Source organism: Nomascus leucogenys, chromosome 8 (genome assembly GCF_006542625.1).
Source record: "Nomascus leucogenys isolate Asia chromosome 8, Asia_NLE_v1, whole genome shotgun sequence".
Lineage (NCBI taxonomy): Eukaryota > Metazoa > Chordata > Mammalia > Primates > Hylobatidae > Nomascus > Nomascus leucogenys.
In genome coordinates, this window is record NC_044388.1 from 28128610 (window position 1) to 28152972 (window position 24363).

The following is a 24363-nucleotide window of genomic DNA, read 5'->3' on the forward strand; positions in this document are numbered from 1 at the left end:
CTTCAGTTGAATTTACAGTTTTATGATCTTAAAGACACATAAGTGTTCTTTTTTTTTTTTGAGTCAGAGTCTCGCTCTGTCGCCCAGGCTGGAGTGCAGTGGCACGATCTCGGCTCACTGCAAGCTCCACCTCCCAGGTTCACACCATTCTCCTGCCTCAGCCTCCCGAGTAGCTGGGACTACAGGCATCCGCCACCACACCTGGCTAATTTTTTGTATTTTTAGTAGAGACGGGGTTTCACCGTGTTGGCCAGGATGGTCTTGATCTCCTGACCCCGTGATCCGCCCGCCTCGGCCTCCCAAAGTGCTGGGATTACAGGCGTGAGCCACCATGCCCGGCCACACGTAAGTGTTTTGATTAGTAAATCCAGGTAGAAGTTGTATGTGTGAACTGTATATAATGTTGACAACTCTGAAGAATTGTCTGTTTTAATTAAACCAAGAAACTTAAACTAGCTTTCTATTTACTAAAGATTATCTCAGATCACGTGACCTTGAAAAACATTTAGATGGGCTCCCATTTTTCTAAGAAAATGCTTCATTTACGGAAGCAATTCTTTTCTTTCTTTTAGCCAAATCTTTGCATAGGTACCAAATAACACATTTGTTTGGGATGAGAGCTCCCCACTGCCCTGCCAAAAAAATAGTACTTTTATATACATGAGTCCAAATCTCCAAAGGTATATGTACTTTAATTGTGACCTGAACTCAAGGTAAATAAATTAAATAATTAATAAATTAACCTTAATTTACTGGACGGCCACCATCTTTTATACTGTTCCCTTGACAGAAATGTTGTGGGGTAAATGACTATATATGAAATGGGACTTATTGGAGGAATGAATGCATCTGATAATGGAGGTTGAGAAGTTCCACAAACAGGCCATCTGCACAGCAGAGACCCTGAAATGCTGGAAGCAGGACTTAATCCAGTCCAAAAATCTAAAACCCAAGGAAGCCGATGGTGTAATTCTTAGTTCAAAGCCAAAATCCTTAGATCCTTCGGGGGGCCACTGATGTATGCCCTGGAGTCCAAGGGCTAGAAATCCTAGAGTCTGATGTCCACAGGCAGAAGAAGAGTGTCCCAGCTCCAGGAGATCAGATGGATTTTCCTTTCTTTTTTTTGTTCTATCTTGCTCCCCAGTCTATTGGATGGTGCCCACCCCACATTAAGGGTAGGTCTTTTCCACTCAGTCCACCCGATCGCATGCCAATCCCCTCTGGAAACACCCTCAAAGACATGCCCAGAAAGAATGTCCCAGAAATAATGCCTTACCAGTGTTCTATGTGTTCCTTAATCCATTCAAATTAACACCTACAATTGACCACCATGATAGGGAAATACATGGAGGCCAGCTCAGGGGAGAACCAGATTTTTCTTTGGCATGTGAGCCTCAGTTGGGCAATAATTCTTTCAAGTTTATTTTATTTTATCTTGAGACGGAGCCTCACTCTGTCGCCCAGGCTGGAGTAAAGTGGTGCAATCTCGGCTCACTGCCTCGTCGGTTCAAGCGATTCTCATTCCTCAGCCTCCCCAGTAGCCGAGAATATAGACATACACCATCACATCTGGCTAATTTTTGTATTTTTTTTGTAGAGACGGCGTTTCATCATGTTGGTCAGGCTGGTCTTGAACTCCTGACCTCAAGTGATCCACCCGTCTCAGCCTCCCAAAGTGCTGGGATTACAGGCGTGAGCCACTACACCTGGCTAAGTATTTATTTTATGTACATGTTAAAAAATACCAAACACCTAATATGTATTAACACCTAACACCTAAGAGGAAATCTCTGGTAAAAAGAGTCTTTCATTCCAAGGACACGGCAGAGCCTGTGCCATCTACCAAGTAGATGAACTTTCCAGAGTCCACCAAGAGGTCCTGAATCTTCTCTTTTGCATGTCTCTCTTCCAGCCTCTCCAAGGCATCCAGCAGTGTGTGGATCGAGGCGTTCCGTCCAGTTTTGTTGACCCATTTCATCAGCATTGCATACAAGGCATCCCCTGGGCCTGCTGTACCAGCTCTGACCACGTCGATCTCATTTTTCGTGAGGTCCAGCTGCCTCATGAGCTGGTCCCAGGAGTCAAAGGGCACGATGTTTGCAAACTTGTCAAAGAACAGCATCAGAGCTGGGGGGAGAAAGCCACAGAGACAGCCAGGTAAGTTGGGATTCAGTTCAGAAGGGGCAGAGGATCCCACATCAGGCCCAGAACCCAAGGAGAGAACCTGGAGAGCCCCCTGCATGGGCAAACCTGTTGCTCCATTGCCAACCCACCTCCCATCCACAGAGAGCCCACCCACACTGCCTGGCCTCCATGGTCCCCAAGGCACTGACAGGTGTCAAGGTCACCAGAGAATCTGCCCTCAGAGAGGGCTGAGAACCCACCTGGAGAGGATGGATTGACCCTATGGAGGCAGAAAGCAAAGTGGGTGAGAGCCAGAGGGAGGGAGAGAGAGTGGATGCAGTGGGAGCTCAGAGGATGGAGGCTGCCTGGGCTGCATGTCCCAGGGTGGCCACTTCTGCATCTGTGGAAAGCGCAGGGTCTGGGGCAGGTGACCTCTGCCCTCCCTGAGGCTGGGGCAGAGCCAGGTGGGGGCAAGCAGGCCCTGACCAAGAAGCAAACCTGAAGACAGAGCAAACCTGCCCAGATCTCAGGACTACCAGGGATTAAATGCAATGAGATGTGTGTGCAAAGCACTGCACACCACCATCCATAGGGATAGAAGGGGCCAGGAGTACCAAGCTATGTTTTCTAACAGCCTCATTTAAAGAACATAAAAAGAAAAAAATGACATTCACTTTAATGTGTGGTACTGAATATGTGTAAAATATAATTTAATATGCAATGAATATACAAAAACTGAAACTGACCCTAATGTCCCATAGAAAGGTTTTTTTTTGATAAACAGAAATTGACCCTTCTGGTCCTTAAGGACTTGAAACTTAACATTTGTTTTATCTGAGTTACTTCCTCAGGAAAGACCTTCAGGCATCTCAAAAAAAGTATCAAAGAACTGAAACTCACCAGATCACTACATCCAGACTATGATGGGATATGGGACCCCTCATTCATCTTGATTGCTTCCTTGCCCCATTCTAGCTCCTACTTTCTTACACATTGTTACATTTCTTGCCTGCTATATAAACCCTTAGTTTTAGTGGGTCAGGGAGATAGATTTGAGACTGAGCTCCCATCTCTTCCACTGCAGCACCCGATTAAAGCCTTCTTCTTGGCAATACTCATCATCTCAGTGATTGGCTTTCTGTGCAGCGAGCAGCCAGACCTAGACCAAACCCCTCAGGTTTTGGTAACAGATTCTGGTTCCCTGGCTGGGAAAGTGTTGCTCATGGCTCTGCTGCATGGGCCAGGAGTCTCAGAAGCCCTCCCAAGTAGTTGCCCTGCTAACTTTGGCTGGAGGTGAGTTTCGGTCTCTCTCTGGTCCCACTGCAGCCAGCCTCAACCACATTCCTGATTACCTCCGAAGAACTGCCTTTGAAATTTGACATTTGCATCCAGATAGGTGATTGTCCTTTGTGGGCCCAGACAGCAGGATCTGCTCTTCTCAGTTTGAGAAATTTTTTAAAGGAATTTCCATTTGCAGGTTGAACAGGCCCAAGTGACTGTGAGAGGGAAGCACTCTGCCACTCAGTCTGGACACTCTTGGAGGCTTGTTTGTAATTGTGTGTTGTTTCAGGATAAGTGAGTGTCTTTTGTGGGTACCAGGCAGCACGACTGGCTCCTCTCAACTTGAGAAATTTGAAAGGAATTTTTGTTGGCAGGTTGATCAAACCTAACCAATGGAGAGAGGAAGCACCCTGCCTGTTTCAGTCTGGATACTCTTGGAGCTTGTTTGTTGCTGTAGCAGTTGTATTATGTTTTGGTGATTATTTGTATGTGTTTGCTAGAGTCATGGGAAATTGGAATTCAGTAAACTTGGTATCCTTTTGTAATACTGTTTGGCCCCAATATTGTTTGGAAACTGGAGTTTGCTGCTGAATGAGAAAGTGGGATGGAGTTCCTGTAACCAGGCTTTTATGTTGCTGTTCTAAGCAGGATTGGGCCCGATTAGTTGGTTCTAGGTGGTGTTCTCTGCGATGCTGTTGGGAGTCTGCAGAGGTTTGGCCTTTAAAAACCAAACTACCATGGAAACTGCTTTACCTAAAATTTGAGTTCACAGCCTTCACTGAATTATCTATTGGGGCTAACAAAGTTCAGCCATGTGAACATGTTTGTAGACTGGTGAGTTTGTATTACTGTCTCATGGAGAGAGTTCAAAGGTAAAAGCTATTGGATCTTTGTGTGTGTATATAGGTCTAGATGTGTTTGTGTATGTACATTTATTATTAAGTTACATGTTGTGTCTACCAAATTGACTTATAAGTAAGAGTACTCATAAATTAAGTAAGTCAGTCCAAGCAATTTTCAAGTTCATGTGACTTAAGTAAATCCTTACTAAACAAGCCAGCTTTAAAATTATTGTTAAAATAAAAAAACCAAAATGTCTTCAGAATTGTCAGCATACATTTTTGTCTGGGCTTATATTTGTCTTTGCTAGATATTTTGAGATACCAGTTTGGCACAAAAACTTAGAAGACTATAAGCTCAACCAAAACAAAATGATTTTTGAGTCAAGCTTTTGATAAGTAAGATTAATTTAATGTTGTTGGTTTAATGGAAACAGCTGAGTCTTCTGAGTTATTGGTGGAAATATCTATATATTTAACTTTGAAGCTCCTAGGTGAGCACCTGATGTTCACTGGCTATTAAAAAAATAGTTGACAAAGAAATTAGCTAACTTTAAATGATGGTGTTTAATATGTCAATTTTCAGAAGCAATCTGGATAAACTTAAAAATGAAAGAATTGAGTAAATATAAACGGGATGTTTTAAGTAAATTTTTCATGTAATTAAAAGTTGTTGTCATTGGATTACAGAGAAGACTTCCAGTGCAGTAATTGAAAGACCAATGTGTGGCCAGGAGCATTGGATCATGTCTGTAATCCCAGCACTTTGGGAGGCCAAGGTGGGCAAATGTCCATCACTTGAGGCCAGGAGTTTGAGACCAGCCTGGCCAACATGGCAAAACCCTGTCTCTACTAAAAATACAAAAAGTACCCAGGTGTGGTGGTGCACACCTGTGGTCCCAGCTACTCAGGAGACAGGCATGAGAATTGCTAGAACCCAGGAGGTGGAGGTTGCAGTGAGGTGAGATTGCACCACTGCACTCCAGCGTGGGTGACAGAGTGAGACTCTTGTCTCAAAAAAAAAAAGAAAAAAAAAAGACTGATGTGTTCATAAAGATTGTGATTGTTAACCAAACATGAAGCTGGGCAGGAGCTGACTGAGTGGACTGAACTAATAGAGAACTGAAATAATTTGTATGGCTTTTGTTGGTTTGAAGTATTGCTGATTCTTTTGGTTTTGTTTTTCCAGAGTCTGGAGAACTTTCTTCTTCTTTGCTATTTATAGTCTTTAAGTATACTTTAAGTATATTGAGTATCCTTTTGTAAACAGAATTTGAGGCATATTTCTCTCTGCCTAATTTCTCCAGAATTTGTAAATTATTTGTGACTATTCATGGCAACATGTTTGCTTGCATATGGTTAATAACAACGTTTTCTTTTACAATGGAACACAGTTGGAGAAAATGGTTATTTTCTCAGGGCTTTGATTGCAATGGCCTCCTGAGAGGTTCCAGCAAAGCCAACTTAGGAGAGCCTATGTGGACAGTGATTTTTGCTGCACTTTGTGTGGGTAATCAGGCCACGTATATGGAACTAAACTTATTTTGCAGGTACGCTGGTCCTGCTATAATTTGTCTTTGGTGGAAGTGGGGCCAAGACAGAGAGATTGTGTTTCAGAAGAAACACAATCTTTTAGTATTAAATTAACCTTTGATTCCTGGGTGGCCACGAGGTCACCCATGGTATGAAGCTTCCCATGAAGCCCCTCCTCAACCATGAAACAGCCAGAAAGATCCAGGACAAGACTCTCTGTGACTGTGGGATTGATAAATAGAAAGGGAGAACTGAAATCAACCCAATAGTTCCATCAAAAGGTTTGTTGTTGTTGTTGTTTTGATAAACATAGAAATTGACCCTTCTGTTCTTAAAGCTCAAATCTTACATTTGTTTTATCTGAGTTCCTTTTTCAGGAAATGACCTTCAGGCCTCTCAAACAAAGTATCAAAGAACTGAAACTTACCAGATCACTACATCCAATGGGATGCTGGACCCTCATTCATCTTGATTGCTTCCTTACCCCTCCCTAGTTCCTGTTTTCTTACACATTGTTACTTGTTTTTTTGTTGTTTTTTTTTTTGAGACAGAGTCTTGCTCTGTCGCCCAGGCTGGAGTGCAGTGGCGCGATCTCAGCTCACTGCAAGCTCTGCCTCCTGGGTTCACGCCATTCTCCTGCCTCAGCCTCCTGTGTAGCTGGGACTACAGGTGCCCACCAACACGCCTGGCTAATTTTTTTTGTATTTTTAGTAGAGACAAGGGTTTCACCATTAGCCAGGATGGTCTCAATCTCCTGACCTCGTGATTCGCCCGCCTCGGCCTCCCAAAGTACTGGGATTACAGGCGTGAGCCACTGCGCCCGGCCCACATTGTTACATTTTATCCCTACTATATAAACCCCTAGTTTTAGTCCGTCAGGGGACATGAATTTGTGACTGAGCTCCCATCTCCTTGGCTGCAGCACCCAGTGAAAGTATTCTTCCTTGTCAATACTTGTTGTCTCAGTGATTGGCCCTCCATGCAGTGAGCACCAGGACCTAGACCCAACCCCTGGTGTTTCAGTAACAAAATAATGAGTGAAATATTTTCCATTCTTTCTTGCATTAAGTCTTTGGAATCGTTATATAGTTTATACAACAGCTCTGCAAATTGGGCTTAGGCACAGATAAAGAGCTATTAGCCCACTGAAGTCAGTGGTGCCATGCAGGACAGGGCAGCCCCTCAGGGCTATTGTTCTCATGAACAACAAAGGAGAAGACAGGAGGTGGAGAAGGGGATAGACAGAGTGGCTAGTGTCATTAATAGGGTGCAGAAAGGATGAGGTAGAGTGGGAAGAAGAGATGGGAGAAGATAATTTAGGGTCTTGATGGTCTATAGCATATGACCCCCAGTTTCTGGCATGGAATGTTCTGGAAGAGCACTCTCAGCAATGGGGACACCAGTTAGGACACTGTCCCTATGCCCTCCATTCCTGCTGCATCTCCAGGAGCAAAACACTTACTCTCAGTGGGGTCAGCACCATTTGCTGGAACCAAAAGCCTCCTCCTCTGAGACCCTTCAGCTTCTGCCGGTCCCTGTAACACACAGTGAGGAACGCCTTGGTCTGAGTCAGGGGTCCTGCAGTCTAGTACTGACCCTGACCACCAGCCAGCCCGGAGACCTGCAGCACATCACTTTCCCTCTTGGGTCACCATGGAGATGGTGAAAAACCTCTGGTCCTGCATAGCTCACAGCCACTCCCTATTGCTGGCACTACCACCTCAGCTCCACCCCGTCAGATCAGTGGCAACATTAGATTTTTATAGGAGCGTGAACCCTATTGTGAACTGTGCATGTGAGGGATCTGGGTTGCATACTCCTTATGAGAATTTTATGCCTGATGATCTGTCACTGTCTCTCATCACCCTCAGATAGGACCACCTCATTGCAGGAAAACAAGCTCAGGGCTCCTACTGACTCTACATTATGATGAGTTGTATAATTATTTCATTATATATTATAATGTGATAAGAATAGAAATAAAGTACACAATAAATGTAATGTGCTTGAATCATCCCCAAACCATCTTCACCTCCCAGTCCATAGTAAAATTGTCTTCCACAAAACTGGTCCCTGGTGCCAAAAGGTTGGGGACCATTGGTTAATAACAGAATGTCTTTTGTATACACATACACTGATGCATAGATTTGGACAAAGAATCACAAGAAATGATATCTCATAGTTACTTGAGAAAAAAGACCCAGGGCACTGCAGAGTGGAGGATGCTCTCTTTACTCACTAAGTACTTTTTGATAGTTTAAATTTTCTCACTTTAAATATATAAACCATTTGTTCATGTCAAAGCACCTTATCAAGCTGGAGAGATTATTCACCTTTTTAATGTTTGCTTTCTTTTTTTTTAATTACATTTTTGGTTAGAATAAATGGGTACTAATGCAAGAAAGGAAATGAATGGAGCAGTCTAGGTGGAAGGAGATCATTGTCTAGATGAGCATTTAACCTCTGATTAAGGAGGGACCCAAAGCAGAGGGAAAAGGGAGAATCGGCGGCTCAAAGGGGTTGGAAAAACCAGACAGTGACTAGAACAATTCAGGGAGTGCCTCGCTTTGCATTGAAACACAAAACAAGTTCCATTTAGATTACAAGGTTATATGCAAAAATCAAATCATTAAAAAAAATCTCCATAAGAAGTTAGAGGAGATCGTCTTGTGTTGGCGAAAGGTCTTTCTACAGTAATGAGCAATGAAAAGGTAAATGTACCTACAGATTTCACTGGTTAAAAATTAAAGCTTCTACACCTGAAAATATTAGAACAAAAAGGGGCAAGAAGAAATTAGGAATCTATTGTCTGAATGTGAGAAAAAGTGTGAGTAGGAGAGCAGGCATTCTCATAAAGACTCTGAGAGACAAGACACTGATCTTATGCAAAAACAGTAAAAACAAAGAAATGTTCATTTAAAAAAATGTTTTCCTAAATAGCAAAAAAATAAAAAGAAAGAAAAAGCCCTTCAGTGTCAAATCAAAATACATGAACTGGTACAAACCAACACTAGGGGGCTGTGTGCATGTGTGTACCTGCATGTGTGGGTACGTGCATGTGTGTGTGCATGTGGGTACGTGCATGTGTGTGTGCATGTGTGCACAGTAAGCAGTACTGTTACAGGCTGACTTGGAAATTGTGCTTCTTGGAATCCTCCATACAACCATATTTAGAAATCTGGGCAGAGATTTATATCCAAATATGTTTAATGCAATAATAATTTCAGAGTAAATTTAAAACCCCTGCTGTTATGAGCAAGGGCTCCTTAACTTCTGTTAGGAGCACACAGTGGAGACCGTGCAGCCTTATTCAGTCATCAACAAACCCTGTGACCCCCACTCTATTCCTGTGGAGCTCCAGTTTCTGAGGACATGGCAAGGATAGGACAGGGACTAAGAAGCAGACATTTGGAAGAGTGCCTGTCCCCTTGTGAGGGTGGCTGCTTTTTCCCACGCAGCCCCGTCCCCTGCAGTCCCGTCTCCCTCAGGCTCCACTTCCCCTTTGGCCAGGAGAGCCGAGGCATGGCCTTCACCCCCTGCCTACAAGGTCTTGGAGGGGCCTGTCCCCCACTCACCAGCAGACACTGTGCCTCCCCTGGGGACTGTACAGTGACACCTGTCAAATATGCCGGCTCCTGGCTTTCCATTTGCTGCTCAGAGATGAAAGTGGACAGCGAGTCTGCGTTGCTCAGAATCTCGTTGTGAGCATTGTCCTCAGCCCCAGGCTCTCGTAGGAGATCCGAGCACCAGAAACACACCTTAGGAAGGCAAAGAACCAACTCCGAAGCCCACACCCAGGGCTCCCCATGGGGTCCGTAGGGCACAGCTGGACCTGCTGCCACCACCCCCTCCCAGTGAGGTCACTCCAGGAAGTCCATGCTCAGCACATCCAGGACCTGCTGCTGGGGCCAGTCCCCGGTGCTGGGCTCAGGGGCTCACCCCATCCCCAGGGTACAGGCTGTGGGGTAAGGGTCTCACCTGGGCTGTAGGAGGGACAGGGCTACAGAATGGCCGACCAGCCTGTATGATGCTCAAAATGGCCTGTGTCCCCCATAGTCAATCCACAGCATCCAGGCCACTTCAGAGACTCAGGGCAGCCATGAGAGCACGGGGACCCACCCACCTGGACTACACTGTGGGTAAGAAGCAGTTCCTGAGCCCCTGATGCCCCCAGCTCCTGGAGAAATCAACTCACCCTGTCCATGCACTTGGGGTCCCCTCCACAACCTAGAAGAGAAGAGGGTTCCCTTAGTGGCCAGGGAGGGGCCCATGCAGCACTCCTTCTTAGAGGGCAGTGTTGGGCAGGGGTGGGCTGGGGGCTGGGACACTGGACAAGGAGCCCTGGGCCTGGGGATCCACATGAGGTCTTGCTAACTCAGGAGTTCCTTCAGGAGCGGGGAGTATAAAGGGAAGTAGGCTAAAAACAAACACGTGGAAAATCACTGTTTTCTGCTCTGTGTTCTGCTCTGAACAAAGCTACATAAATCCCACAACCTCTTCTCGTCCTGACTCTTGTCACCCAGTTGAGGAGCTGACTGCCTCCTGCCTGGCCGGGCCTGAACAATGGAGGAACTGGCCCTGCCTTCCCAGACTTGGCTGGGAGATGAGGGGACCCCCAGCCTTGGGAGAGGGACAGATAGACCAGGGTCCTAGGGGTGCACAGGATGGGAAGATAGGGGGTGATCACAAGGAGGAAGATAGAGCCAGGCCAGAGACACTAGGACTTGGGGCAGGGGTGGGCGTTTCTGTCTGTGGGAACAGAAGGAGGCAGGGCAGAGAGTGCCCAGCGCCCCTGCCCTCAGCCAGCACCTACCTGAGCCGATGCAACAATAGACAATCACCACAGCCACCAACGGCAAGAGGACAACCAAAATCACAAGTGTGACGACCAAAATCACCCATACATTACGTCCATTGCCTGAGAAAAGACAGGGAAAGATAGGAGTCTCGGGCTGCTGGTCACTGTCTCCTCTGCAGCTGGGGCTTCCCCAGTGGGCTTTGTACCTGATTCTTTGTGGACACACTCGATGTCACTCCAGGGCGTACAATCCTTGACCTTGACCATCCCTCTGGGGCACCTGCGTACACACAGGGAGGGAGAGGGGGGACTCTTGATGGAAAGCTGGCCAGGTGGGATGAAAGAGGAGCCACTCTCCCTGCCCAATGTCCCTGAGAAGGCATCAGGGGAAGGACAGTCTCCTCGTGTCTGCAGGGGGGTCCCCCTATGCTCCCTTGTTTAGGCTGGGGAAGGGTCTGAGCATGCACACTTTACCCCCTCGGCCTCCCTGCTCTGGGGTCAGAGCTGCAGCTCCAGGAGACTTCTGTGCTGGGCACACACTAATCTTCCCTGGGCTGCAAGGGAGGCCTGCGTTAGGAGGAATCACACTCCAGGGGAAGATCACAAGCCTGTGTGGCCACAAGCTGAGCCCCTTCCTCCAGTTAACCCACGTTACAAGTGAGCTCTCACCCCCAACTGTCTGCTGGTTCCTCTCAATCACGGCAAACGCTGGAGGACCAGAGAAGAGCAATTACTCTTTGCTTCCAAAACCAAAATAGGAAAAAGACAGGACTTACTGGGAAATCAGGGGCCAGGGGTGAGGCCGGCTGGGTGGGCTCAGGTCCTCATGGGAACTTGAAGGAATTCCACCCATGGCCTTATTATGATTTTTGCGGGCCGTGGGCATTTCTGTCTTCTTGAATTAAAAGCAAATATTAAAAATTACATTTTAAGGCCGGGCGCGGTGGCTCATGCTTGTAATCCCAGCACTTTGGGAGGCCGAGGCGGGCGGATCATGAGGTCAGGAGATCGAGACAACGGTGAAACCCCGCCTCTACTAAAAAAAAAAAATACAAAAAATTAGCCAGGCGTGGTGGCAGGCGCCTGTAGTCCCAGCTACTTGGAGAGGCTGAGGCAGGAGAATGGCGTGAACCCGGGAGGCGGAGCTTGCAGTGAGCCGAGATGGCGCCACTGCACTCCAGCCTGGGCGACAGAGCAAGACTCCGTCTCAAAAAAAAAAAAAAAAAAAATACATTTTATGACTCAATTTGTTTAAATATAAATATAACCCCAGCTGGATTCTATGCCATTATTTTCTTATGATTTCAAGATAAAATATTTCATTTACCTCTATTGTGGGCCTTAAGTCATGGCCTCCCGTGCCTAGTGAACAAGTCAGCCTGGCCAAGGGGACTAGTGCTGGGGAGGGGTGAGAAGGGGCCACTGCAGAGGACAGGGGTGGGGACAGGCAGATGGACCAGGGGGGCAGGCTGCAGGCTCAGGAGACGCCACAGGCTCAGGGACACCTATGGGGGTGGAGGCACCATGGGGTCAGGGCTGATAGATACAGGTACAAGGAGGCTCAGGTCTTTTTAGGGTTCCTTGCTTCTGGGGGTTCTTTGAGGCTGCTGGGAGCCCCTTGGCTGTTGTCTCACCCTGTGCTGCACTTCCGGCACATCTCAGCGGAGTTGTCATTCTGGAAAGTTCCTGGTTTGCACTGACACGCTGTGTTCCTGGTCATGGTGCAGGGACTTCTCTCTTCTTCATCTGATGACAGAGTACAAGGTTTTGGGAATGTGTTTCCCTGACGTGTCCCTCGACCTTTCCTCACTACCCCAACCCCTTCCCCCTCAGCTCAGTTCAACTCAGTTTGCCAAGGAGTTCTGAGGGTCAGATTCTGCACCAGCACACTCGGGCTCATACAGGACACCCACCCTTCAGCTGTCACCAACACTTGGAGTCATACAAAAGGACCATGATTCATTATTTATTACATCAGATTAGGGAAAAAGCACCATTTAGATCGCATGGTGAGTAGCAAAGGAGGCACATGATATCATTTGAGAGAGTCTGCGAGAAGAGGAGCCCTTGGGTGACTTCCCAAAAACCCAGCCTGCTGAGGAAGAGGGAGGCGCCTGAGAAACTGAAAGCTGAGTGAGCCTGAGAACCTGCCAGGAGCACACAGCCCAGGGGGAGCATGGCCCCAGAGCAGACCCATACCACCGCTGAAACTCAGCCCTGTCCACTCGGCCAGGCCTTCTCTGTGCTGTAATGTTGCCCCTACCCTCTTGGAGCTGATGGTTTGCACTACCAGGTGGCATGCATTATAAAAATCATTTCTTTCTGTTTCTTTTTATGGACCTAAGACATAACCATGGAGCAGGGTATGATGAAGACCAAGTTGGGCTAGAACTTGGTTCCCTGACTCACATTGGCTACAACTCCCACCTCACTGCCCCTCACTCCACCTTTTGACAAGAGGTCCACACATTCTGTACCTGATTTACAAGCTGTACATGGGAGGCAAGCAAACAAATTGTTGGAAGCATTGGTGTAACCCACACCCTCTGTGCACCGGTTACAGGCTCCAAGATGTTCTGATCTATGAGATCCTGGGAAGGGAGAGAAAAGCCAATGAATGAATTGCCATAGAGTTCCCAGAGGCTCGTGGCGGTGGCTGGGAAACTTCTTTTGGCCATTAGTAGACCCCAGACAGGGAAATCCCATCTTCTTGGCTTGGTCTTGTCATCAATTCTGCATCTATTACACACCTCTGACTGGCGCTGCTGACAGAAATATAAGACAAACCCATGCAACATTCAAATTCTATGAGAGCCATATTAAAATAGTAAAAAAAGAATGAGGTCAAATTAATTTTAACAATGTATTTTTGGACCTAAAATATCCAAAACATTAGCATTTCAACATGTAAACAGATAAAACATTGAGATATTTTCTTTTATTTTGAATACTAAGTCTTCGAAACCCAGAGTGTATTTTTCACTCACTGCACATCTCAATTCAAAGTGGCTGTGTTTTAAGTGATTAATGGCCACATGGGCCTAGAGACCAGGGCAATGCCACCTAGGTCCCTGGAAACTCACAAAAAGTCCTAATCCCGGCCCTCAGTGAGCTCCTGGTCAGTAGAAGGTACAAACAGGCACAGAAGCAATACAGCAATGAGGGGAAGGCTTCAGATACAGCCCATGCCACCGGCCGTGGGAGGAAAATGGAAGGAAAAATGGGTCCTCCGTGTACAGAGTCAAATAATGAGCCACAGAAAGAGGGCCTACCTCATGCTGCCCTGGATTGCAGAGGGTCTCCAGGCACTGAGGTGACAGCCTGCAAGAGCTGTCGCCAGCGGGAGCCCATGTCCGGAGGCTCGACCTTCACCTCCAGGGCTTTGCCCCTTCAGGTGACCTCACTCTCCCCTTTCAGTGCCCATTTATTTATCCCTCTCCTCTGATTCATATTTATCGATATTGAAAGAAACTCAGAAAACCCAAACTGTGGAAAAAAACTTCCTTGATAATGTGTTATGATGATGAGACTACCAATTATAAAAATGTGGTTATCGAGTAATAGTGCTGAGGCGACTAAGGTTACCACTGAAAAATAATAAAGGCTTTTTTTTTTTTTTGAGATGGAGTCTCACTCTGTCACCAGGCTGGAGTGCAGTGGCGTTATCTTGGCTCACTGCAACCTCTGCCTCCCAGGTTCAAGCGATTCTCCTGCCTCAGCCTCCCGAGTAGCTGGGACTACAGGCACGTGCCACCACACCGGCTAATTTTTTGTATTTTTAGTAGAGATGGGGTTTCACTGGGTTACATCAGAATGGTCTCGATCTCCTGACCTCGTGATCTGCCAGCCTTGGCCTCCGAAAGTGCTTGGATTAAAGGAGTGAGCCACCGCGCCTGGCCAAAAAACCCAAACTGTGAAAAAAAACTTCCTTGATGATGTGTTATGATGATGACACTACCAATGATAAAAATGTGATTATTCAGTAATAGCGCTGGGGCAACTAAGGTTACTGCTGAAAAATAATAAAGCTTCTTGCTTATGCTTTCCCTATAAGGAAATAGAGATTAGGTCTATCAAGGTGTCAACTGTAAAGTGTGAAACCACACAAGTACTGCATGAGAAATTTTTCTTACAAGTTTGGGGAGAGAAAGGACCTTCTCAGTCTCACAAGAAACTAAAAAGTTGCATAAAGTTAACTATATAAAAATTAGGAAGAAAACTGCATGGAAGAAATCATGACTAAGATGAAAACAAACTAGGAGAAAATACTTGCAATGAAAACGACACTTAAAAGCATAGTTTCCTTCTATAGGAATTCATACCAAAAAAATCTAGAAAGAACATCAACAAGAAAGTAGTAGACTTGAACAACACTACTAACAACTAGACTAGACAGATGTCTATAAAACATTCTACTCAATCAAAACAAGATATACATTCTTTTAAAGTGCACATAGAACATTCTCCAAAATAGACCATATGCTCGGCCATAAGATAAACCTCGATACACTTAAAAAGATAGAGATAATACAAAGTACACTCTCCTACCACAATGGAATAAAACTAGAAATAAATAGCAGGAAGAAACTAGGGAACCTCACAGTTATATAAAAATTAAATAGCATGCTCCTAAATAACCAACTGGTCTAAGAAGAAATCAAAAGAGAAATCAGAAAATAAGATGAATGAAAATGAAGACACAATATACCAAAACCTATGGGATACAGCTAACGTAGCTGAAGTTTACAGAGAAATTGTCTATTAAGGAAGAAGAAATATCCTTCCCAAATGTCTATTAAGGAAGAAGAAATATCTCAATCTATAACCTAACAATCCACTCTAAGACACTCGAAAAAGAAGAGCAAGCTATAGATAAAGCAATGAGAAGGAAGAAAATAATACAGATTAGAGCAGAAATTAATGAGATGGAAAACAGAAAAACAACAGAGTAAATTAATGAACTCAAAATCTAGTTCTTTAAATAGATCAATATATTGGCACAACTAATTGTGTTAAAAAATTAGCACAGGGAAAAAATAATACTCAAATTATAGTCACGCACTGCACAATGACGTTTCGGTCAACAATGAACCACATATGTGACAGTGGTCCCATAATATTATGATGAAGAAGAAAAATTCCTATCACTTAGTAATGTCATAAGGCAATGCATTACTCAGGTGTTTGTAGTAATGCTGATGTAAACAAACCTACTCCACTGCCAGTTAAAAGTATAGCACATATAATGAAGTTCTATATATAATATTTGATAATGATAATAAATGACTTACTGATTTATGTATTTTTGATACTATACAATGTATTGTTATTTTAGAGTATACTCCTACTTACAAATAAAAAAGGTAACTATAAAACAGCCTCATACAGTTTTCCAGAAGAAGGCATTCTTATCAGAGGAGATAGGAGATGACAGCTCCATGTGTGTCTGCCCCTGAAGATCCTCCAACGTGACAAGATGTGGAGGTGAAAGACAGTGATATTGATGAACCTGTCCTTGTGTAGGCCTAGGTTAATGTCTGTGTTTCTTTTCTTTTTTTTTTTTTTTTTTTTTTTGAGAAGGAGTCTCACTCTGTCACCCAGGCTGGAGTGCAGTGGTGCAATCTCAGCTCACTACAACCTCCGCCTCCCAGGTTCAAGCGATTATCCTGCCTCAGCCTCAGCCTCCCGAGTAGCTGGGACTACAGGTGCCTGCCACCATGCCTGGCTAATTTTTTGTATTTTTAGTACAGACAGGGTTTCACCATGTTAGACAGGATGGTCGCGATCTCCTGACCTCGTGATCTGCCTGCCTTGGCCTCCCAAAGTGCTGGGATTACAGGTGTGAGCCACTGTGCCCAGCCAATGTGTGTGTTTCTTAGTTTTTAACAAAAAAAATTTAAGTAAAAAAAAAATTTAAGTTAACAATACAAAAATGCTTATAGAATAAGAATATAAAGAAAGAACATATTTTTGTACAGCTGTACAGTTTTTGTTTTGAGCTAAGTGTTATAACGAGTGAAAAAGATTTAAAAATTAAAAAGTTTATAAAGTAAAATAGTTACACTAAAGTTAATATTGAAGGAAGAAAAAAATTTACAGATTTGGTGTAGCCTAAATGTACAGTGTTTATAGAGTCCAAAGTAGTGTACAGGAATGTCCCAGGCCTTCACATTCACTCACCACTCACTGACTCATCCAGACAAGATCCAGCCCTGCAAGCTCCATTCATGGTAAGTGCCCTAGACAACTACACCATTTTTTTTTAACCTTTTATACCATATTTTTATTGGGCCTTTTCTATGTTCACATATGTTTAGGAACTCAAAAACTTATCATTGTGTTACAATTGCCTACCAGTACAGGTTTGTAATCTAAGAGCAATAGGCTGTATCATATAGCCTAGGGATGCAGTAGGCTATATCATCTAGGTTTGCAGAAGTACACTCTATGATGTTTGCAGAATGATGCACTTTTCAGAATGTGTTCCCATCATTAACTGAGGCATGACTGTATTAGAATCAGAAATGAGAGAGAGCACATTACTACAGATTATACAGAAATAAAAAAAATTATAAAAGAATACTATGAAACCTGTACAACAAAAAATTAGGTACCTTAGATGAAAGGGACAAATTCCTAGAAAGACACAAACTACTGAAACTGAATCAAGAGGAAATAGACAATGTGAATAGACATATAGCAAGTAAAGATTTTGACTTAGTAATCAAAAACTACTCCTAAAGAAAAGTTTTCACAAGATGGCACTGAAAGCAAAGAAGGAACTGCCCCTCCTAAAGCTGAACTGATGCAAAGGCTTTGAAGGCCAAGAAGACAGTGTAGAAAGTGTCCACAGCCATGAAAAAAATAATATCCATACATCACCCACCTTCCGGTGGCCCAAGATACTGAGATTCTGGAGAGCGCCTCCAGGAGAAACAAGCTTGACCACTACGCTATCATCAAGCTTCCATTGACCACTGAGTATGCCATGAAGAAGATAGAAGACAACAACACACTTGTGATTCATTGTAGATGTTAAAACCAACAAGCAGCAGATCAAACAGGCTGTGAAGAAGCTCTGTGACATTTATGTGGCCAAGGTTCAACACCCTGATTAGGCCTGATGGAGAGAAGAAGGCATATGTTCAACTGGCTCCTGATTACCATGCCTTGGATGTTGCCAACAAAATTGGGATAATCTAAACTGAATCCAGCTGGCTAATTCTAAATACATGTATATGTTTTTACCAGAAAAAAAAATTCGAGGCCCAGATGCCTTTACCACTGAATTATACCAACCATTTCAACAAGAATTAATACCAATTATTCAGAAACCCTTTTTAAAGACAGCGGAGGAAGGAGCACTTTCCAATTCATTGTATAAGGACAATATTACTGATATGGTTTGGCTGTGTCCCCATACACATCTCATCTTGAATTCCCATATGTTGTGGGAGGGATCCAATGAGAGGTAATTGAATCATGTGGGGCAGGTCTTTCCCTTGCAGTTCTCATGATAATAAGTAAGTCTCATAAGATCTGATGGTTATTATAAGGGGGAGTTTTCCTGCACAAGCTCTCTTTGCTTGCTGCCATCCATGTAAGACATGACTTGCTCCTCCTTGCCATCCACCATTATTGTAAGGCTTCCCCAGCCACATAGAACTGTAAGTTCAATTAAACCTCTTTCTTTGTAAATTGCCCAGTCTTGGGAATGTCTTTATCAGCAGCATGGAAAAAAAAAACAAAAAACGAATACAGTACATTGGTACCAGTAGAGTGGGGAGCTGCTGAAAAGATACCTGAAAATATAGAAGCAACTTTGGAACTGCGTAACAGGAAGAGGTTGGAACAGTTTGGAGGGCTCAGATGAAGACAGGAAAATGTGGGAAAGTGTGGAACTTCCTAGAGATTTGTTGAATGGCTTTGACCAAAAGCCTAATAGTGATATGGACAATAAAGTCTAGGCTGAGATGGTCTCAGATGGAGATGAGGAACTTATTGGGAACTGGAGCAAAGGTGACTCTTATTATGTTTTAGCAAAGAAAGCAAAGAGAGTGGTGGCATTTTGTCCCTTCCCTAGAGATTTGTGGAGCTTTGAACTGGGAAGAGATGATTTAGGGTATGTGGCAGAAGAAATTTCTAGGCAGCAAAGCATTCAAGGGGTGACTTGGGTGCTGTAAAAGGCATTCAGTTTTTTTGTTTATTTGTTTGTTTGTTTTTAACCAACGTTGCATTCCTAGGATAAAACTTATTTGGTCCTGGTATATAATTCTTTTTTTGTTTTGTTTTGTTTTTTGATTTTGAGACAGAGTCTTGCTCTGTTGCCCAGGCTGGAGTGCAGTGGCACGATCTCGGCTCACTGCAAGCCTGCCTCCTGGGTTCACGCCATTCTCCTGCCTCAGTCTCCTGAGTAGGTGGTACTACAGGCACCCGCCACCATGCCTGGCTAATTTTTTTGTATTTTTAGTAGAGACGGGGTTTCACCGTTTGCCAGGATGGTCTCAATTTCCTGACCTCATGATCCACCCTCCTTGGCCTCCCAAAATGCTGGGATTACAGGCGTGAGCCACCGCACCTGGCCAGCATTCAGTTTTATAAGGGAACCAGAGCATTAAAGTTTGGAAAATTTGCAACATGACAATGTGCTAGAAAAGAAAACCCATTTTCTGAGGAGAAATTAAAGATGGCTGCAGAAATTTGCATAAGTAACGAGGAGCTGAATGTTAATCCCCAAGACAATGAGGAAAATGTCTCCAGGGCATGTCAGAGGTCTCCATGGCAACCCCCCCCATCACAGCCTCGAAGGCTGTTTCCTGGTAGGAGCCCAGGGTCTTGCGCTGTGTGGAGTCTAGGGACTTTGTGCCCTGCATTCCAGCCACTGCAGCCATGACTAAAAGGGGCCAAGGTACAGCTTGGGCTGTTGCTTCAGAGGTGGAAGCCCCAAGCCTTGGCAGCTCCCACATGGTGTTAAGCCTGCAGGTGCACAGAAGTCAAGAATTGAGGTTTGGGAACCTTCACGTAGATTTCAGAAGATGTATGGAAACGCCTGGATGCCCAGGCAAAAGATTGCTGCAGGGGCAGGGCCCTCATGGAGAACCTCTGCTAGGGCAGTGTGGAAGGGAAATGTGGCATCAGAGCCCCCACACGGAGTCCCTACTGGGGCACTGCCTAGTGGAGCCGTGAAAAGAGGGCCATCATCCTTCAGACCCCAGAATGGTAGAACTGCCGATAACTTACACTGTGCACCTAGAAAAGCTGCAGACACTCAACACCAGCACATGAAAGCAGGCAAGAGGGGCGCTATACCTTGCAATGACACAGGGGCAGAGCTGCCCAAGACTATGGGAACCCCCCTCTTGCATCAGTGTGACCTGGATGTAAGACAAGGAGTCAAACGAGATCATTTTGGAGCTTTAAGATCTGACTGCCCTGCTGGATTTCAAACTTGCATGGGGCCTGTAGCCCTTTGTTTTGGACACTGTCACCAATTTGGAATGGATGTATTTATCCAATGCCTGTACCCCCATTATATCTAGGAAGTAACTAACTTGCTTTTGATTTTATAGGCACATAGGCAGAAGGGACTTGCTTTGTCTCAGATGAGACTTTGGAAGGTGAACTTCTGAGTTAATACTGAAATGAGTTAAGACTTTGGGGGACTGTTGGGAAGGCATGATTGGTTTTGAAATGTGAGCACATGAGATTTGGGAGGGGCCAGGGGTGATATGGTTTGGATATATTCTCACCCAGATTTCATCTTGAATTCCCACATGTTGTGGGACGGACCTGGTGGGAGGTATCTGAATCACAGGGGCAGGTCTTTCCCATGCTGTTCTCATTATAGTGAGTAAGTCTCATGATATCTGATGGTTATTATAAGGCGGAGTTTTCCTGTACAAGCTCTTTGCTTGCTGCCATCCAAGTAAGATGTGACTTGCTCTTCCTTGCCTTCTGCCATGATTGTGAGGCTTCCACAGCCACATGGAACTGTAAGTCCAATTAAACCTCTTTCTTTTGTAAATTGCCAGCTTTGGGTAAGTCTTTATCAGCACTGTATAAACGGACTAATACAATTAGCTTAATATTAAGACCAGAAAAGGACTTCACAAAGAAAGAAAACTACAGACTCATGATTCTTATGAATATGGTTGCAAAAATCTGCAACAAAATACTAGCAAGTTGAATCCAAAAGCATACAAAAAGAATTATAGGCTGGGCGTGGTGGCTCATGACTGTAATCCCAGCACTTTGGAAGGCCGAGGCGGGCAGATCATGAGGTCAGGAGATCTAGACCATCCTGGTTAACACAGTGAAACCCCGTCTCTACTAAAAAATACAAAAAATTAGCTGGGTGTGGTGGCAGGCGCCTGCAGTCCCTGCTACTCAGGAGGCTGAGGCAGGAGAATGGTGTGAACCTGGGAGGCAGAGCTTGCAGTGAGCCAAGATCACGCCACTGCACTCCAGCCTGGGCAACAGAGTGAGACTCCATCTCAAAAACAAAACAAAACAAAAGAATTATATACCAGGACCAAATAAGTTTTATCCTAGGAATGGAAGGTTGGTTCAACATCCCAAAATAAATTGATGTAACAAATTATATCAATAGAATAAAAACCAAAAGTCACATGATTATCTCAAAAACACAGAGAAAACATTTTACTAACTCCAACACCCTTTCTTTTTTTTTTTTTTTTTTTTTTTTTGAGACGGAGTCTCGCTCTTTCACCCAGGCTGGAGTGCAGTGGCATGATCTTGGCTCACTGCAGGCTCCGCCCCCTGGGGTTCACGCCATTCTCCTGCCTCAGCCTCCTGCATAGCTGGGACTACCGGCGCCCGCCACCTCGCCTGGCTAATTTTTTGTATTTTTAGTAGAGATAGGGTTTCACCGTGTTAGCCAGGATGGTCTCGATCTCCTGACCTCGTGATCCGCCCACCTCGGCCTCCCAAAGTGCTGGGATTACAGGCGTGAACCACCGCGCCCGGCCGTCCAACACCCTTTCATGATAAAAACCACAAAATAATCTAAGAGTAAAAGTGAACTTCCTCAACCTGATAAAGAATATCTACAAAAACCCACAGCTAACATTATATTTAATGGTGAACAGCTGAAAGAAGTTCTCCAAAAAAGATACCTGTTTTCACTGCTTTTCTTCAGTATGGTACTGGAGGCTTTAGCCAGGACAATTAGGTAAGAAAAAGAAATAAAAAGCATCCAGATTGGAAAGGAAAAGGTAAAACTTTCTCTGTTTGCAAATTATATGATCTTATATAGAGGAAATCCTAAGGAAGCCATCATAAAAGCATTAAGAATAATAAACAAGTTCTGCAAGGTTATAGAATACAAGATCAATGTACAAAAATCAATTATATTTGTATACACTCACAATGAATCCTAAAATGAAATTAAGAAAAGGTTTTATCCACAATAGCATAAAAAAGTATTAAATATCTAGGAATAAGTTTAACAAAATCAACCCAAAATTTATAGTCTGCAAACTACAAAATTATTTTAAAAATTAGAGATGATCTAAATAAATAAAAAAAATCTCATGCCTTTGGATCAAAAGACTTCTCATTGTTAAGATGCCAGTAACCTCTAAACTGAGCGACAGGTGCAAGACAATCCCTGTGAGAAACTCAGCTGATTTTAGAAATTGGCGAGCTGACCCTAAAATTAATATGGAATTTCAAAAAGCCCAGCATAAACAAAATAATTCTGGAAAAGGAAAACAAAAAAGAAAGATTCATACTTCCTGATGTCAAAACTCACTACAAGACTGTGTGGCACTGGAAGAAGGACAGATATAGATCAATGGAAAAGAATTGAGAGTCCAAAAGTACACCCATACCTTTATGGTCAATTGGTTTTTGACAAGGATGCCAAGACCATTTAATGGGAAAAATCATCATTTCAATGAATGGCAACTGGATAGCCACATGCAAAAAATGCAGTTGGATGCTTATCTGATGCCATTTACAAAAATTAATTGAAAATGCATCAAGAGTTAAAGTACAAAACTCTTAGGAGAAAACATGGGGATAAAGCTTCATAACCTTGGATTTGGCAAAGGATCAATAAGTATCTGTTGAATAGAAGAACCAGAAACTGTAGGAAACAGAAAACTTGAAGAACATGGAAAAGGAATGTTATTGATGAATTTTGAGGTAATTTTTATATATGGTATAGGGTAAGGAAAAGGAGGTGTAAAGGATTAGAGATCAGTCTTAGAATGTACCTGGTGGACACAACTCTTCCAAAGGGCTATGTTCCCATTGCTGTCTGCCAACTGGTTGATCATGAAGTTTGATGGTTGCAGCTGAGCCAGGTACGACCTGTGGGGACAAAGCAGGGACTGGCATGAGTGGCTTCCAGATCTCACCCATTACAAGATCAATCTCACATTCCATTCCCCCAAGCCTCCAAAATTAGACAGAACTTGCATCTTTCTCCCAGTTCTAAAACTCAACCCTTTGTTTGTACTCAACTTTGTCTCTTTGTCCCCATGTCCCCAGCCCATGGCAACTACCATTCTACTGTCTGTTTCTATGAATTTAACTACTCTACATACTTCATATAAATGGAGACATACAGTATCTTATGTTTTTCTTGTGGCTGTCATATTTCAATTAGCATAAAATCATCACGATCCATCCATTTGGTACCATGCATTGGAATTTCCTTCCTTTCCATTGTGTCCTTCCATTCCTTCCTTTCCATCCATACATACATGATATATATATATGTCTATATATCATATTTTGTTTATCCATTCATCTGTCAATGGGCACTTGGTTTGTGTTCACATTTTAGTTACTGTGAATAACGCTGCTATGAACACGGGTGTACAAAATCTCTTTGAGCCCCTTCTTTCAATTCTTTTGGATATATACCCCAAGGTAAAATTGCTGTTTTCTTACCAGAGTTGTATAATTCTTGCAGATCTTACATTTAGAGGCCACATATGAAAAGCCAACAGCTACCATCCTACTCAATAGGGAAAGACTAAAGGTTTTTTCTCCAAGATCAGCAACAAGACATGGAGGCCTCCTTTTATCACTTCTATAGTATCAGGGTAATGCGGGGCCCACAGAAAGAGTTGGAAAGTGTTCCCTCCAACTCAGTTTCTTGGAAGAATTTGAGGAGAATTCATGTTAGTTCTTTAAATGTTTGGTAGACATCATCATTGAAGCCAACTGGTCCTGGGCTTTTCTTTGCTGGGAAGTTTTGGATTATGGATTCTATCTCCTTACTATAGTTCTATTCAAAATCTCTATTTCTTCATGACTGAATATTGGTAGGTAGTGTGTTTTTAGTAATTTACCAGTTTTATCAATGTGATCTAGTTTGTTGACATGCAATTATTCATACTATTTTTGATAATCCTTTGGATTTCTGTAAGTTTGTTTTCTATGTCCCCTCTTTCATTTCTGATTTTGGTTATTTGAGTTTTCTGTCTTTTTTCTTAGTCCATCTAGGTAAAGGTTTGTACATTTTATGGATCTCTCTTATGAGTCAACTTTCAGTTTCTTTGAGTTTCTCTGTAGTTCTTCTATTCTCTATTTCTATTATCTCTGATCTAATCTTTTTTTTTTTTTTTTTTTGAGACGGAGTCTCGCTCTGTCGCCCAGGCTGGAGTGCAGTGGCGCAATCTCAGCTCACTGCAAGCTCCGCCTCCCGGGTTCACGCCATTCTCCTGCCTCAGCCTCTCCGAGTAGCTGGGACTACAGGCGCCCGCCACCACGCCCGGCTAATTTTTTGTATTTTTAGTAGAGACGGGGTTTCAC

At 43.8% G+C, this 24363-nt stretch overlaps 1 protein-coding gene across 1 annotated transcript in view; it reads right to left on the reverse strand.

The window, feature by feature from the left end:
* Window positions 1–572: 572 nt before the first annotated feature.
* Window positions 573–24363, reverse strand: part of TNFRSF10A (TNF receptor superfamily member 10a) — a 36004-nt gene continuing 12213 nt past the window's right edge. Inside the window, exons 2-10 of the mRNA XM_012508480.2 lie at window positions 22815–22911; window positions 13053–13166; window positions 12210–12321; window positions 10782–10855; window positions 10591–10695; window positions 9973–10004; window positions 9353–9535; window positions 7240–7312; window positions 573–2127 (exon numbers count right to left, since the gene is read on the reverse strand). Coding sequence (XP_012363934.2) covers window positions 1808–2127; window positions 7240–7312; window positions 9353–9535; window positions 9973–10004; window positions 10591–10695; window positions 10782–10855; window positions 12210–12321; window positions 13053–13166; window positions 22815–22911 — 1110 coding nt within the window. The 3' untranslated portion in view covers window positions 573–1807. The remainder of the gene's footprint in view (window positions 2128–7239; window positions 7313–9352; window positions 9536–9972; window positions 10005–10590; window positions 10696–10781; window positions 10856–12209; window positions 12322–13052; window positions 13167–22814; window positions 22912–24363) is intronic.